Consider the following 17,077-nt stretch of genomic DNA (forward strand, 5'->3'; position numbering starts at 1 on the left):
TGCAACTTTTATCTATCTACACAAAATGATGTGAATGCACAAGTGAACTTAAGAAGTAGTAAGCTACGTCACAGGTTAGTCAGAATGTTTTGTGACAAACTCCTTCCCAAACCTCTTTTTGATTTTAAATGTATTAGTAAGTGTTGAAATGACCATTAACAGTTGTATACAGTATACTGTATGTGATCACATGATCATAGTTTTCATGACTGATCATGTCACTTTAGAGCAATTGAGTACTCATGCCAATCCCCACTTCATTGAAGGTCAACATGTTTCCAGTATTCTAGCACCATAGATCATGAAACCTGAAATTACACAACTAATTCTATTGCTTTTCTTTCAGGGAACAAATCTCAACGGGAGGAGCTGGACTCCATCCTCTTTATTTTTGAAGTAAGTCTTTTGTACAAGTACCTTCTGCATGCACTTCATTAGTGTTTAGTGTTGTTTTGTTGCTGTCGAGTTGTTAAACAGCTAGACTTTTGGTATCTTCGGATCTGTTTTTGTTTGCTTCACCTGCAGCTTTGAGGTTTTTTCTGGACGGCTTGTGTGCTGCTCTGCCGAGAGCAGGTTTTTCCACTCTCTCCTGCTTTTCCTGGAGGTGCCGTCCTCCCTGTATTTTTCCCCGCGTGGCTGAAAAGTAGACAGTAGTTTGCAATACAAATAGGCGGGCAGGGCATTCTCTGGTTTCATTTGCTCAGGGAGGTGAACAGTCTTTCTTTTTTAGGAGTCTCGGTGTGAGAAGAGAGTTTGCGTTGCATAAACAGAAGTTGACTTGAAAGGTCACCCTGGGGAAATTCCTTTAATATGAACAATTCACATTTTCACATTCATCTGTATAGCACTTTTCACAATACATACGTTTCCAAGCAGCTTTAAAGAAAAATCTGTTTTTAAATTACAATTTAGGGCAATCTGGTAATCAGAGGTGACTGTGTCAATGTAATGTCCATATATCAAAATCATGCTGTTAGCTAATATAATGTATTAATTAAAGCAGAAACAATGATCTCATTAAAGCAATTATTACAAGTTGTGATCATTTCGAAAATTTGGCAGCGATGCATGTTGAGTCAGAGATGGCGGCATCAGAAATCCTCCCAGGGGGTTGGTGTCATCTCTTCACAGTTGTTCTTCGTATCTTTGTAAGAGGCTGGATCCAAAATGGAGCTGGTGTAAACTCTAGTTACCTCGGGATTGGACAGAAAAGCAAATGGAAAATGATTAGTGTAGCTGCTATTGATAACATTTCAAACAAAAGATATTTTATCTGATATAACTGGAGTACAAGTTTATGAGGTGCATTATGCTTGAATAAAGAAATGTGTCTTTAATCTAGATTTAAACAGGGAGAGCAAGTCTGAGCCCCGAACATTATCAGGAAGGCTATTCCAGAGTTTAGCCTATTCCAAATGTGAAAAATCCAGAATTGTGTTGTCTTAAACAGCATTATGGATTGTAGGGTAATAGAAGATCAGGAGCTGAACCATTTAGGGCCTTATAGGTCAGTAACAGTTCTTTGTAATGATACGGAACTTAAAGGGCATATTGCAGGTTAGAGCTTCAGTGATTCAATGTATAGAAAAATAATGTATTAAATAGATTTTCTTGAAAAAAACACGTATAAATACGCTACATAGGATTCTGGAGTCGTTTTTTGTGAGAGAATTTTAATTCCGCATCTGAAAAATGCCAAATCGGAAGTGACGTAACTCAAGGGAGCGCGATCAATATAAACAATAGGAAAACAATGGATCGCAATGACAATTCGGACGCTGAGGAAATTGTAAATGTTTATTCATACTCCTACCACAAGTCACAGCCATACAATTAGCCTGCTATGTGTTTAAGAGAGCAGGGACAGGCCAGGATTAGACAGAATAACGGTCAAACGAGACAAATTGAGCTGTTGTGTGAGGAGAAGCAGTGGAGAACAGGGCAGTGACCGATGTTAGCTTAGCTAACGATATGTGCTCAGATCACAATATTGTACAGATTATTATCATGAATCAGGCAATAGCAAAGCTATTGGTCATCTAGGAGTAACGTTATTGATTACTAATAACAGAATCTAATAAACCTTGATCAGGCGTATGTCACACGCGTTAATATTAGTCCACACTAAAGTTACGTGATATAGCGGTTTCTCATTACGACTGATTTGGTAGTTAGCAAATGAAATAATAAAATAATAATAATAAAGATTCACGGTGCACAATTCACGTGTTCATCAAGCTGCATCTCTGACGGATCCGTGATCATGTCTCCCGCCGGCGGCCAAACATAGAGTGTTACTGTATGTGTTTCATGTAATGTTATCCTTTATTCATTAATTCTGTGTTATGAGTTTATTCCGTGCTGATCACTGATAGTGTGAGGATGTATATGACGCCATGATTATGTAGTTGAGTGAACTTAAATGTATACATTTACAGTATATACATGGCATGAATGAAATTGGATTATTTAGATTACCAGCACATAATTCAAAACTGTTTTGTGTGAGTGTGAGACTGTATGCATGTGTACATAATTTGTATTCATTAGTGTTGAAATTGATTAAAGTAAAAATGGCGAAGAAGTATTGCGTGTGTACGTTTATTCATTTAATATCATTATTTACAGTAGTATTACAATGTTGAACTCCATCATATCGCCAGGATGATAATCCTCCGGTCTATAATGAACGCGTTTTTCGAAGCAAAAGTGAAGTGAAGTCCCTTCTCTTCACTTGCACAAAACAAACCCCGGCACGGAAGATAGCAGCGTCCTTTTTCTTGTTATTAAACCTCGGGGACTCGATGTCCTGACAGGCTGAAGTTTGTGCAACCTCCACAAACACAATAATTTACCATGACGATGAAAAATAGAATACATAAACTACCGAAAACACACTAATTCACGACCGCTGTCACTGAATACCAGCCTACTCTGCACTGAATCAACACAGAGCTCTGCGAACATCTCCCTGTAGTGACGTAAAATGATGCAACGCTGAAAAAAAAGCATTTTTTACAGAGACCATCACTTTATCTACTAAATTCATAACCTTATGTCCTGCAAAACATTTTTAAACCCTGCAGTACCCTTTTATATGGTATTTTTGTACAAGGTTATATATTCATCTAAAAAAAAATGTTTAACCTGCAATATGCACTTTAATAGGTAACCAGTGTAGAGATGATAAAATTGGAGTTATATGATCATATTTTCCTGACCTGTTAAGAACTCTATCAGCTACATTTAGTTTGTAGTTTGTTTGAGGATGCAGGACAACCACCTTGTAGTGCATTTCAGCAATCCAGTGTAGAGGTCATGAATGCTTTTCCGCATCAGAAACAAATAACGTTCTGTAACTTAGCAATGTTTTTGAAGTCGAAGAAGGCTGTTTTTGTAACATTTGAAATATGATTATCGAGTTGCTGTCTAATATAACACCCAGGTCTGGATGAAGTAACAGTACATTCTAGATGAAAATTGTATTCTAATGCCTCGTTTCCACTGAGCGAAATGTAGTTTTAAAAGTTTTTCAGGTGAGAATGTAGTTGTTTAAATCTCAAATCTGTGGTTAATTTATAAAGATAGTGCCTATTTGAAAATTTGATCTGACATTGTCGGAGTTGTGAGATCCAGGCGATCACCGGGCGCTCGGTGCTCATGTACCCAGCTGAGAGCAGCTGTACCTCGGCTAGTCCTTCTGACATTCGCTGCTGGCTCTGATGTCTCTGTAGTGGTTAAAAACAAGATATCATTCATCTTGTGTATAATGGGCAATCTTTGATCTCATGAATTTATAATTTGTTCCCGGGCAAATCGTTTTGGCCGAGGGGAAAATTAAGTTTTATAACTTTATATATTTATTTAACTTTGCCGTTGTAGTGCGCTGTACGTTTGACTGAATTGTTTGCTTGTCTTTATTTCTTATTGTAGCCTATAGCTTCTCATATTTATATTTATAATGGTTATTATTGATAATTAAACCTGACGTTTAACAAAAAGAGAAAGTTGTTTTTTCTTATTTCATTTTATTATAGGCTATATACAGTGAAGATAATCAGAGTACATATGCACATATTGCCTGAACCACACATTAATAGGTTTCATATTTTTTTAAATAAAAACGAAAAGAGGCAGGGTTGTTTTATATTTTGTTTTGTTATATAGCCTACATGAAGTGAAGATAATTAATGCACGCGTTGTCTGAACCACATTTGTGTGGCTCCTCTTCTATTGTCATTCACCTTGTAGCACGCGCAAGTGACGATTCTCTGTCAACCAATCAACGTTCTGCAGAGTGTAGCTCCACTCTTTTGGTACGGTACTGTTGTGCTTGGTACCCCAACGAAAGGGTCCCAAAAAAGTGGTACGGTACGGTTCCGAATTAGGGTACCATTCACAACTTTTGACAATAGAAACGCAAAAAAATGCGTACCGTACCGAACCGTACCGCTCAGTGGAAACGAGGCATAAAAGACTCTGTGTGCAGGTTTTTGGTCCAATAAGCAACACCTCATAGTCATTCCCTTAATATTTCAGTCTTTCTACTCTTTAAGACAAGTTGCTTCACTTGGCTGCCATCTTGGTAACATCCCAGACCTGCTATTGTGTATGTAGGCAAAATTAATAGCTCCTATCTACAGTACTTAAATAGGGAAACTATGAGAACCTGTCTAACGTGTTTCAGGTCAGTAATAGCATATGACAGCAATGGTATCATAGACTTTTTCCAGTCTTTGTCCAGTGTCTGTGGTATTTCTCTCTTGGAGTTATAAAATGTCTTTGTACACTGTTAAACTACAGTTGTGGTTTTCTCCTAACCTCCTTATACAAATGCTCACCAACATTGGCGTCTTTGCTGTGGTCTCCAGTAGTTGTTGTTCCATCTTCGATTCTTCTTCGACAGTGAAACAACAGTCAGGGCCTGTTGCCACATTGTAGACCCACTAACTGGTGCAGAAAATACCAAATGCATGCACAAGCTGAAGTTAGAAAAACCGGTCTGCTTGCATACTAATGCTGGCCGATATCGAAGATATCTCACAAGTGCCTTAATGTCGATTGCAACAGTGTAACAGAGTAAAATGACATGATAAACCTAGGATTATGTTTTAAATAGCCCAGTTGTTACCATTCATGTATCTTATTTAGTGTTTTTCATACTATGCAGTTGGTTAAAGCAATATATTAAAGGTATTATGGATAAGATGCCTGGCGTGGCGTGTCACAGACAGAGATACCGGCAATGTTGTCTCTGGTGGGGTTGGGCGCAAGGCCGGCACAGGCTCAACTGCCACTCTAGGCAAAACACTATTGTGCCGCCCCCATTTCAAACTCACAATAACACTATCTTTGAGATGCATGTGAAAGACTGGATATTTTGATAATTGATACAATTGCACTGAAACGAAACATACACTTTCTTCACTTTTTTTCTTTTCTTTTTTCATTCTGCGACGTAAAAAATAAAATAAAATTCAGCATCCAACCACTAGTACAGCTGCAAATGCAAATTCTGCAATATATTATATAAGTATATGTACAGGCCCGGAGTAGCCATCAGAAGATTCAGGAGAATTCCCGGTGGGCCGCTGATAAATTTGGCTGGCAGCAGTACCTTTTTGACACAAGTTTCACATGGGACACGGAAGTCTCTAGATCATTTTTAATGAGAGATCCCATCACTTGTGGTTATAAATATTATGAATATTAATGTATGATATATATATATATATATATATATATATATATATATATATATATATATATATATATATATATATATATCACGCATGCATAAAGGTGAGCTAAAAAAAAAAAAAAAAAAAAGGAAAACTGCATTTGCCTTACTGGTGTCCTATTTTCAATGTGTATACTAATTAGGATAGAAAGATAACTTGAATGCAGGGTGTCTATAGGTGAATCAGTGGTCTTAAATGCTCTTTTAGAGTCTGAGAAAATTGTGTATATATCCTCCTTTTAAGGTGTTTTTAAAATACCAGTTCTAGCAGGTTTTTCTGCCCTTAAATTTAAAGGTCAAACTTATTTTAGCTGGAAATATTCAGATTTTTCCTATAATTCCTATAATAACAATAATTGCTTTACATGAAACACAAGTTACAACATAAAATAAAATACAAAATTATTTATAAAATGTTACGTATTTAGATAAAAATTAATTGTATGAAAGTACCATAATAACTATATTATTGTGGAGTATAATGCTCTTACAGGATCAGAAAAACAAGCTTTGAAATATCTAAACATGGCTGAAATATCTGAACATGAACATGACACACAGTTTATTTTTTGACAGCAAATGAGAAGAGTGGACTCTGTGCTCAAACTGAACATCTCATTAGCTTCAAAATTTCTTACAAGCTTTTCATGTTTGCATCAGCATGCTGCGGCTGTGTAGTGGAGCGCCTGCGTACAGCGACAGCAGGAGAGGAACCATTAGTAGATTCACGCTGTGGCAGCACCACACTGTTAATGCAGCATGAAAGCTTCACAACCTCCATCTTACACAGGCCCATCTCCACCAGCACATCCTCATTTCTCCCTCATCCCGTATCACAGCCCATCCTGTCATGGCTGCTGTTTTGTGTTGTGACCGCACTGGAAGGGATTACGGCAAACACCTCCATGTGGTGGGTGTCTGACCCCCTTTTTTATGGGTCGGAAGAGGAGAGACGATCGCTCGGGCTGCTGTCAGGCAGGGGGTGTGGGGGGCTGGTATTGTTCTACGCCTCCTCCTCCTCCTCTGCGCCTCTCTCTTTGTGTCTGGCACCATCGAGACATCTAGCTCACTCTTGGATTACGACTGCATTCTCCTGAGTGTGGATGTGTGGTGAACACACTTTCAAAAGCATGAACGCATGTTTATGTCTTGTTAATGTGTAAGCTGTAGATCATGCTTGATGACACAGCACCAGGGTTAGTATCGTTAACTAAAACCATAAAAACATCTTTGCAACTTGAAACAAAAGTGACTGAAATAAACTTATTTTATTTATGCTAGTTGACAAGGCAGCATTTCTCCTTTTTGTTTAGTTTAACTTGAAATACTAACATAACTCAAACTAAATAAAAATACTAAAATTAAAAACTAATAAAAATGTATAAAAACAATGTAGTATATATTATAATATGTATATGTATATATTAAAAATAAAATAACAATAACACAGCCAAATTACTAAGACTTGAACTAAAATTAAAGTGGAAACAAAATATAAAAATAAAATTAACAAGAAATATAATAGTATATCAGTGATATTAAAATAACACTGCACAGCACAACATCCTGTTTTTTGCACAAATATATGAATGCACAAAATAATGCAGCCAACCCATAGCAGCCTTGCCAAGGCAAATGTTACTTTCACAAAGACAACATTTTTCAGATACAAAGTGACCTGAAGTCATCTGTTTTCAGTGGTGGCGATTCCAAGCAACATGCCCACAAAAGCAATTGACAGAGTTGACCAGCTTTATGCAAATGCGCAGCGGTACGACAACTATCAATGCAGGCATTGAAGGTCACGTGATCTGCCGCATGATATCATTGTGTACCGCAGTTGAGAGCACTATAGTGACTTGGCGACCTCCAGAAATTTGATTACGCTCTACGCCAACCACGTTTTAAAGGATAAGTTCACTTTAAAATGTCAATTACCCCATGATTTACTCACCCTCAAGCCATGCTAGGTGTATATGACTTTCTTCTTTCAGATGAACACAATCAGAGATATATTAATAATCACCCTGATGCTCCAAAGCTTTATAATGGCAGTGAATGGAAACCACTTGTTTGAAGCTAGAAAAAAGTGCATCCATCCATCATACACATACTCCATATGGCTCCGGCTGGTTAATAAAGGCCTTCTGAAGCGAATTGATGTGTTTGTGTAAGAAAAATATCCATATTTAACTATACAATGTAAAATATCTAGCTTCTGCCAGACCTCCTTCCGTATTCAACTTATGAAAAACTTGTTTCATAACTTGAATACAGAAGGCGTAGGATGTAGCGTAAGTGTTTTGAATGCGAGAGGTGTTACACTTGACAAGTTGCACAAGTTGAATATGGAATTGGTCTGGCGGAAGCTAGTTATTTTACTTTATAATGCGTTAAATATGGATATTTTTCTTACACAAACGCATCGCATTGCTTCAGAACGCCTTTATTAACCCCCTGGAGCTGTGCGGAGTACATTTATGATGGATGCATGCACTTTTTTTGAGCTTCAAAAAGGTGGTTTCCGTTCACTGCCATTATAAAGCTTGGGAGCGTCAGAGTGAATATTAATATAACTCAGATTGTGTTCGTCTGAAAGAAGAAAGTCATATACACCTAGGATGGCTTGAGGGTGAGTAAATCATGGGGGAACTAATCCTTTAACCAATAATTTCCATGCAATCAAAGACATTTTGATGGTAACTTCATTTTTATTTCTGTTGCTTTTTACTTTGGGTCACATACCTTCAGGGAAATCTCATTGTTCAAAATCATATTGAAAATAAAGTATCTTTTGAATTTGATTCACACGTCATTTCAGCTTTCAGTGTGGAGAGTCAAATAATGTGATCCTTGAAACGTATCGCATTGCACCTGTTTAGCACTCTCTCTTACAGTTATTCCATGTGCAGTGAAATCAGGCTTTGTCATGCATTGCAGCGCTGCACAATAAACAGATCAACTTTCTCGCCTTTCTTCCAAATTCAATACAGCCACTACGGTCTGTAGTTAACTCAAGCATTCTGTTGTCTCAAACACACACTCATCCTGGCTGCTCATGAAACTCCTTGGATGATGAATGAGAGCACTGTTATCACCCTTGATAGTCATTAGCTTAAGGCAGTTCCTTTGGCATCCAGATGGGCACATAATGGCAGCTTCCTCTCTGCTGTGGGCTGCCCACAGACCCATCTCACACTCACAGGTGCCACACACACACACACAAAGAGCCTCTTATGGCAGAAGGGAGATGGTTGGCGCAAACAAGACACATTTGCATGGCGTTTCCATCTCCTCTTAAAACGGTCCTGCCTAAATGTCTCTCTTAAGGGCTGCATTAAATCGGAGATCTTCCCTTTATAACTACGGTAGCTTTAAATCAATACTAAGTAATTATTTCCATAATTTGATGTATTTCTGACTGAAACAGGACGTTGAGCATGAGCAGAAAGATTTACATGGAACATATGAGGAGGTATTTAGCGTAATGTTCATGATACTCACTTCTATACAATGATGGTGCTTCAACAGCGTCGGTCCCCATTCACTATTAAAGTATCATTACACATGACAACACGACGTGTGCAATATTAGGGCTCAATGTTAAGGATTTCTTCTGCTGGCTCATATTTTTACGTGCCCTGCCAAAATTTTCACTGGCCCCACCGCAAATAAATAAGTAAAATAAAACAGTTATTGTTTTCATTGTTTTTGACCAATGTAATCTTGTATTGCAATAATGTTATGGCACAAAAAATATAGATACCGGTGAAATTTCACAATTCTCAATTCCAATTTTGACACATCAGCTAAAACTATAGCCTAACTAATATAAATTTCAAAGACAAGTAAACAGTCGGTAATAAAATAATATTAATAAAAAAAACATTAAGCTATGAGTGCAAATAAATTTTCAGTAATAGTTTTCAGGTACATAAATTGATCAAAGTAATCAAAGTGTCTTCACTGTTTAACATAAATACAGATTAATCCTTACAATTAAAGTAACAAAAGTTATTCACTCAATAGGAGTGAGTGATTTTCTCTTTGTCTTTTGTTTGAATAATAATAATAATAATAATAATAATAACACAGCAGGAATATTAGGCTGCTGTCACTTTAAGACTAATATGCTGATCCAGTTTACTGATACACATGTATTTTCTTTCACAACTGTTTATGTTCACTTAAGACAAAACTGACTTTTTATTACTCATCAAGAGATGCATTTTGACATACTTTTGTGTTAATTTTGTCCCTTCAAGTGCAAAAATATAAGCAAAGGAGAACTCAATTCAGTATTCACTAGTCGTCTGATACGCAGATTTCTGGGTGCATACTTCGGATGTGTGCACACAGAAAACTTCTCACGAGTACTGAATTAAGTTCTCTCTTGCATTTTCTTGTGCATTTCCGTCAACTGTCCTCAGCGTCTTTCACGCTGGCCCCGGGCCATGGGACAGTCCTTATTTTCGAGCCCTGACTATATAATAGTTCTAAAGTCATACAGTGTATTTTTGTGAGACTGAAATATAAAAGGTTTTTAGCTCTCAAATATCAGTTGTGTTTGCGTACATTTATACATGTTGCATTAAGACAGCACATTATGCTAGAAATAGGGTCAAAATGTGTCAATAATGTAAATACATTGATTTGTGTGGAATGCATCGTTGATGCATTTGCACTGTTTACGTTCATCCCCAGTGGTGGCCCCAGCACACGAGAATGCTGAAACTGTGACTATATCCCAAAAATGTTATCCTTTCTGATTATCTTTTTCTTTATCCTTTCTATGGTTGAAACACCAATTGAGCGATTACACAAGACATGATATAGATTTAAGTAAGTTGTACTGTATCTTTCAACATAACTTCTGATGTTCATTCATGTTTCTTGGTCCAGGCCTCTACTTGTTTCACGTAAGAATACGATCTCAACAGCCGTTTATGAGCACTACTTACTCATATTACACATTTAAGGTAAGCTTTTATAAACGCTGTGCATATAAAACAGTCTCCGGGCTCACGGTGCCCTGGACACAAATAATTTAATGATTCATAAAAGATGAATCACTGTCTGGTCATCTGGAATCTCAGTATGGAGATTGTGATTTTTCAGCTGTTTTAACACACATCGTGAGTGTATTTTAGTGCTGTTTTTTGTTTGCTTTTGATATCTGAAAACACATTAATTAACATTACTGATAACAAAAATAAGAAGAAACTTCTTATGAAATTATAATTTTATAAAATTATTTATTAAAAAAATGTAATCATATGTGTTGTGTAAAGCAGGGACTTCTGTGAATATCGTTTTACTGTTTTTATATGGTTTTATATGGTTATTCATAGTTTTACCTGCAAAACCCATATATTTGACAGTATTTTACAATCAAATTACAATGCCCTCCAAAAGTTTGGAAACATCCTAGAAAAGTGGGGTTTTGGACAATATTGGCACGAATCCTTTTTAATTTGTGATAATTTTGCACTAATAAGGGAGAACACAAACTACGAAAACATATTTTACTACATAACCAGTTTATACATAGAAAAAACTTAAATTTTCGATTAATCAAAATATCCACCATTAGCAGCTATCTGACCTAAACTGGGTTCTGATTGGTTCATTGTATTCTAAACTTAATTAGCAAATCAATTGTTGAAGGTTGAATTGTTGAATTTTTATTAAGGTGTGCTGACCCAAAAATCCTTTACAAACCTGGACCAAGTTTAAACCATAAACCAGGCATCACAGCTGGCAAAAGGCATGTCTGACTTTGACATGTATATATTGCCATTATTATGTAATAAAAATTTACAGTTCACCAATTAACTTTTAATATAGCATTTTTACAGTATTTTTCTGTAACATTTTTACAGTGCATGAAATTTCATCAACATATGGTTAATGTGACTGCATCAGCATCTGTGGGAAACTTGCTGGAATCCCTGATCCGCTTTCAGCGGCCCAGTTCTGAACGCTGTGGTCTCAGGCCCTTCTGTCAGTCACTCCATAACATTGTCAGACCTCTGATCCCTGAATCTCTAGTCTCATGTCCTGTGCCCCCTTCCTGAAGCCCATCTGACCAGTCTGACCCTGGGTCAGTGCTGTCCCTAGCTTCACTTTTTTTTTTGCCTTTTTTTCCTGACTGCTTGGTCTCTAGTGAACAAGGGGTACTTTGCTGATGGACATGTTCCTCTGCTTTTAGCTGGTATATAGCCTCATAGAAGCACCTCTGACTGCACCGCAGAATAGATTGTGTGTTTGAGTGTTAAATATGGTTATGAAAGATATATATTTTTGGTCTTCTGTTCTATTTTTGACTAAGAAAAAGCTCACCAATGTTTTATCATTTTCTCCACATCATGTGGTTTTCCGGACTCATAACCAGTTTTAAAAGTATTTTGATATACAACGTATGAGCAGAACCAGCTAAGTTTCGTCACAAATGCACACATAAATTAAAATACATAGAAACAAAAATCTAAGAGTATGAAAAATCTGTTTGTAATCATGCCCATTTTCTCACAAACACAGCCGATTGGACATCAGTGACGTCCATTTAGGCCCATCAGGATGCATCAGTATGCATATGGACCAGAAAGGTCATGAATAAGAGAATAATGATCTGTAACTCAGTCTCTCTTTCGTTCTCTTCCCTTATCGCTCACTTCCTATCTGCTCATCAGTCTAAATGACCTTAAGTAACCCTGTGATTCTGGTAGATTCACCTCTCTGACTGGGAGTTTTTTTGAAGGATCAGTTTTTTTGTTGCTCTCTCCTATTTTGTTGGATTTTGATATTTTTGGTCTTGAATGCCTTATTGCAAATATTAAAAGGGACCTATTATTATTGCCCCTCTTCACAAGATGTAATATAAGTCCCTGGTGTCCCCAGAATGTGTCTGTGAAGTTTCAGCTCACAATACCTCACAGATCATTTATTATAGCTTGTCAAATTTGTCAAAAACATGCTGTTTTTGTTTGTGTCCCTTTAAATGCAAATAAGCTGGTGCTCCCGGCCCCCTTTCCAGAAGAGGGCGGAGCTTTAACAGCTCTCACTTCGGTTGCTCAACAACAACAAAGCTGGAGAATCTCACGCAGCCAAAATGAGGATTGTCAGTAACGGTGTTCAGCCTTACATTGTTCAAACTGGATTCGACACTGATGGAGAGACTCAGGAAGAAGTTACAACTTTTAGAATGAAACTGGACGTTTCTGAATGGTTAGTGGATAAATTTGTGTAGTTGCTGTAGAGTTGATTCAAGCATGTGACGTCATGTTAATCTTTTGTACAAATCTAGTGTTGAATTGACCCTCGTTTGTGAAGCAGTCTGGCGTAATATGACGACATGGCAACACCACTCTACTACAACAACTCTTCCTCTTCTCTAAAGCAGCTCAACATGGCCTCACCCCCTTTGTTGTGTTCTCGGCGGCGGGGTTTATGTAAATTTTGGAGTTTGTGATGTCACCAACCTCGGAAGAAGCTTGTTGTAGTCCCTACTGGCCATTTGTTGTAGTCCTTAAAAAGTGATTTCTGTAAAAGAAAATATCTCCCTTTGCATTGAACTTGAGTGTCGTAACTTTGCAGATGTTGTTTATGCTGAAACAGCAACATTAACTGAAGTTAACAAAATGAAATCATAATCAAGGACACACTTGTAACATAATAACATAATAATAACATTAACACGGTTGTGGTGGTTGTGACGTCACCCAACATTTATTAGGTTTTAAACAATTCATTTAATGTGATCTTTTTACCGCTCGGATAAATTGTCTGTATGATCTGCTGATCCTGGAGACTGTATTTGTCTGTATTTGCCACTGCTGTTAGCGGGATTGTGTAAGACATTATTGTAAGTGAATAAATTTATGGAGCAGCAATCAAAGGCCAAGTATGACTTCATGGATATTTTGATTCAATCCAAATACTATAGGCTGTTAGCTAGGACTCGAAATTGACTTCAAAAAGTGAGGAGCCCCAGCAAAAATGTATTTGATCAATAAATTCAATTAGAATAATAAGACACTATAGAGCTGTTACCAATCAAATTAAATAATTTACTCTCAAAAATTACAGCTGCATTAAATAATGTTATGAGATTGTTTTACTTTCTTTTTTTTTTGTGAATATACAAAAAAGGCATGTTGGAAAGAATGATACTTTTAAACATGAAACTAAACAGCCAGTGATTGTCTTAATGAGTGCGTCATTGAGTCATTCATTCAAACGATTTGTTCAAACGTCTGATTCATTCAAGTATGAGGCAGTTGTTTATGAATGGGTCATTGAATCTTTGACTCAACCCATTTGTTCAAAATGCTGAATTATCCAGTAATGAGAACACAGCTATGTTGCTGTGACATGCACTATGCCTATGGTTCTGCTGTGATCTGTTTTGAATTATTTTTTAGTGCTGAAACTGAACAAAAACAATATTAATTAATAACTAATAATATTATATCAATATTTTGTCTAAAATGTGACTTAATATTACATACTTGATTATTGAACTGATGAAATCAGTGTCACATTTTCACTCGTGATTGTATTCAGGAAGACAGCACTCTTAAAGGTCTTTGCACACCTAGGTTTATTGCACACCAATTGAGTCATTCTCACGTTTTGGTGATTCCCTTTTTTTTTATCAACATTTTAATGGGTAAGTAAAATTTTCTTTCAGTTGCCCCTTCAAAAAATCAATTTATACCTGGACAAGCATTAATGTCAAGTCCTGTTTAACTCTTCTCATCTCTCTTCAGCTCTTTACATTTTGCTCGCTAGTTAGTGATAACGGAGCGCAGTGAAAGGGAGTGTTTGACATTAATATTATCCAACCTTATATCTGCTTTAAACTTAAGAATGTAAAGATGTTTAATTGGTTGTGTGATAGAACAGTGGGCTGGTCACTGTATCAACTCACAGCAGGCACACACTGTGCAGTAATTAGCCAATGTTTTGTTGAGAAATGAAAACAGGTCACACCTCAATAATTATTTGCAAATGCACATTTTGATGTCGCACACCTTAAATTTAGGGAGCATATGCAACCAAATTGGTCACAATTTTGAGGCTTGGTTTTAAATGGTGGAGACAAAGTTGACCATGGCAAAATGCAGATTCAGATTATGAAGACATTTGCTTTGGAATAACCTGCGCTGGGGAACTGTCCACAATAAGAGCAGGAAAGAGCAAGAAAATAAATAGGGTCGTTTTTGATTTCATGTTGACAAAGTTGTCAAAATACATAAATATGTGTGGCCTTCATATAAAGTCAGTATACTGTTTTCAGTTAATGATGGAGAAATACTGCCACGTCCAGTTCCTCTATTCCTCTGTTTCTCTTTCTGACAGTCCGTGTTTTGGAGTAGTGCAAATACTGAAACGTTTGTTGTGTTAGAGTGATTTGTATTGAGTTGCTTCCCTCTTCTGGATTGTTTGGGTAATGCAATCATGTTTCCTAAAATCTTCAGAAAAGCATGTGGTTCATTTTAAACAAGATGTTACTTGATCACTGGTTGATGTAAATGTCCTTCAAAATGCTGTCTATTCATAGGTTGTCCTTGGCACATTATCCAAAATAACTTAATTAGTAAAGTGATTCAAATCATTCAGTTACCTGTACTTTTGTAGCAGGACACAATTACTTGAACATTTAGTCCCTGTTGTGTGTGTGTAGGTTGAACACACTTTTGCAGATTTTTGCCACATAAAAAGCGTTTTTGCCACATAAAAAGTTGACAAGTGTTTTATTTGATTTTGCATTGTAAGACATGCACTTTCTTTCTTAAAGTGAGACTCCACAGTATTTTCAGCAAAATGCTATTTCTTCAATTTTGTGCATTATATTTTATATCACTGTGAAATAACTAATACTGGATCATGCATTTTACAATATACATTTTACGTCAGTGTATTTTACTATTAAAAAAAACCTTGTTTTAATGTGCATCGTTAACTACTCATTTTCACCTAAAGCTCAAGTCAGCAAGTGAGTCAAATATTAATTCAGTAAACAAAGTTGTTAGACTGTTTTCTGAATGGACTTTAATTTGGTAAAATGTAGTACATTTATTACAGTGATGTTAGTCATCTTGTCTGTACATTTTTTTTTTTTGTACATTTTCCCCAAATATTTTATTAAAAATAGCATGAATTATAGAAATGTGACATACTAACATGAAACATATAGTGTTCAAATAAAGACAATACAAACACCTTAAACGTCAGACATCCAAATGTATTACAATAATGCAAATTATATTTTCTTTTGTTTTGTAACTCACAAATAAAACTTACAAATGCATGTGACGCGTTGGAAAAATGTTATAATGTTTTGTAAGAAATTTAGATCAGTCTTACAATGTCTAAAATCTTCCACCTCTCCATGAATCTCTCACCTAATGCTTGTTGCACACAAACATGTCAGAGGTGTCTGTTATTGATTGAAAGCCTGTTGCTTTGTCAGCATCAAGGCCATTCAAACGAACAGCACTGTGCCATGTGACATTGACTCACTGCTGATTTCAAACCTGGAAGACAAAAAAACCCCTAAATTAACCATTTTACTCTTTAATTATAATATCAATAATAAAAAATAAAAAAAAGATTTACTTTTTGTTTTTATTGTAATCTTTATCTCCAACACATATTTGTTTAAAGGTGCCCTAGAATTGAAAATTGAATTTACCTTGGCATAGTTGAATAACAAGAGTTCAGTACATGGAAATGACATACAGTGAGTCTCAAACTCCATTGTTTCCTCCTTCTTGTGTAAATCTCATTTGTTTAAAAGACCTCCGGAAAATAGGCGAATCTCAACATAACACCGACTGTTACGTAACATTTGGGATAATTAATATGTACGCCCCCAATATTTGCATATGCCAGCTCATGTTCAAGGCGTTACACAAGCCAATATTAATGTCTGGAGCAGCACAGCTGAATCATCAGACTAGGTAAGCAAGCAAAAACAATAGTGAAAAATGGCAGATGGAGCAATAATAACTGACATGATCCATGATAGCATGATATTTTTAGTGATATTTGTAAACTGTCTTTCTAAATGTTTCGTTAGCATGTTGCTAATGTACTGTTAAATGTGGTTAAAGTTACCATCGTTTATTACTGTATTCACGGAGACAAGAGCCGTCGCTATTTTCATTATTAAACTCTTGTGGTCTGTATAATGCATAAACACAACTTCATTCTTTATTAATCTCTCCAGCAGTGTGTAATGTTAGCTTTAGCCACGGAGCATAGCCTCAAACTCATTCAGAATCAAATGTAAACATCCAAATAAATACCATACTTGCATAATTAGTTATG

At 36.3% G+C, this 17,077-nt stretch overlaps 1 protein-coding gene across 3 annotated transcripts in view; it reads left to right on the forward strand.

The window, feature by feature from the left end:
* The window catches only part of ralgapa2 (Ral GTPase activating protein catalytic subunit alpha 2), a 212,939-nt gene that overhangs the window by 36,228 nt on the left and 159,634 nt on the right, over positions 1-17,077 (forward strand). For all 3 annotated transcript variants that reach the window (XM_067368380.1, XM_067368382.1, XM_067368384.1), the window contains exon 3: positions 347-396. In XM_067368380.1, coding sequence (XP_067224481.1) covers positions 347-396 — 50 coding nt within the window. The remainder of the gene's footprint in view (positions 1-346; positions 397-17,077) is intronic.

This window comes from Chanodichthys erythropterus, chromosome 18, assembly GCF_024489055.1.
Source record: "Chanodichthys erythropterus isolate Z2021 chromosome 18, ASM2448905v1, whole genome shotgun sequence".
In the NCBI taxonomy this organism is placed as follows: Eukaryota; Metazoa; Chordata; class Actinopteri; order Cypriniformes; family Xenocyprididae; genus Chanodichthys; species Chanodichthys erythropterus.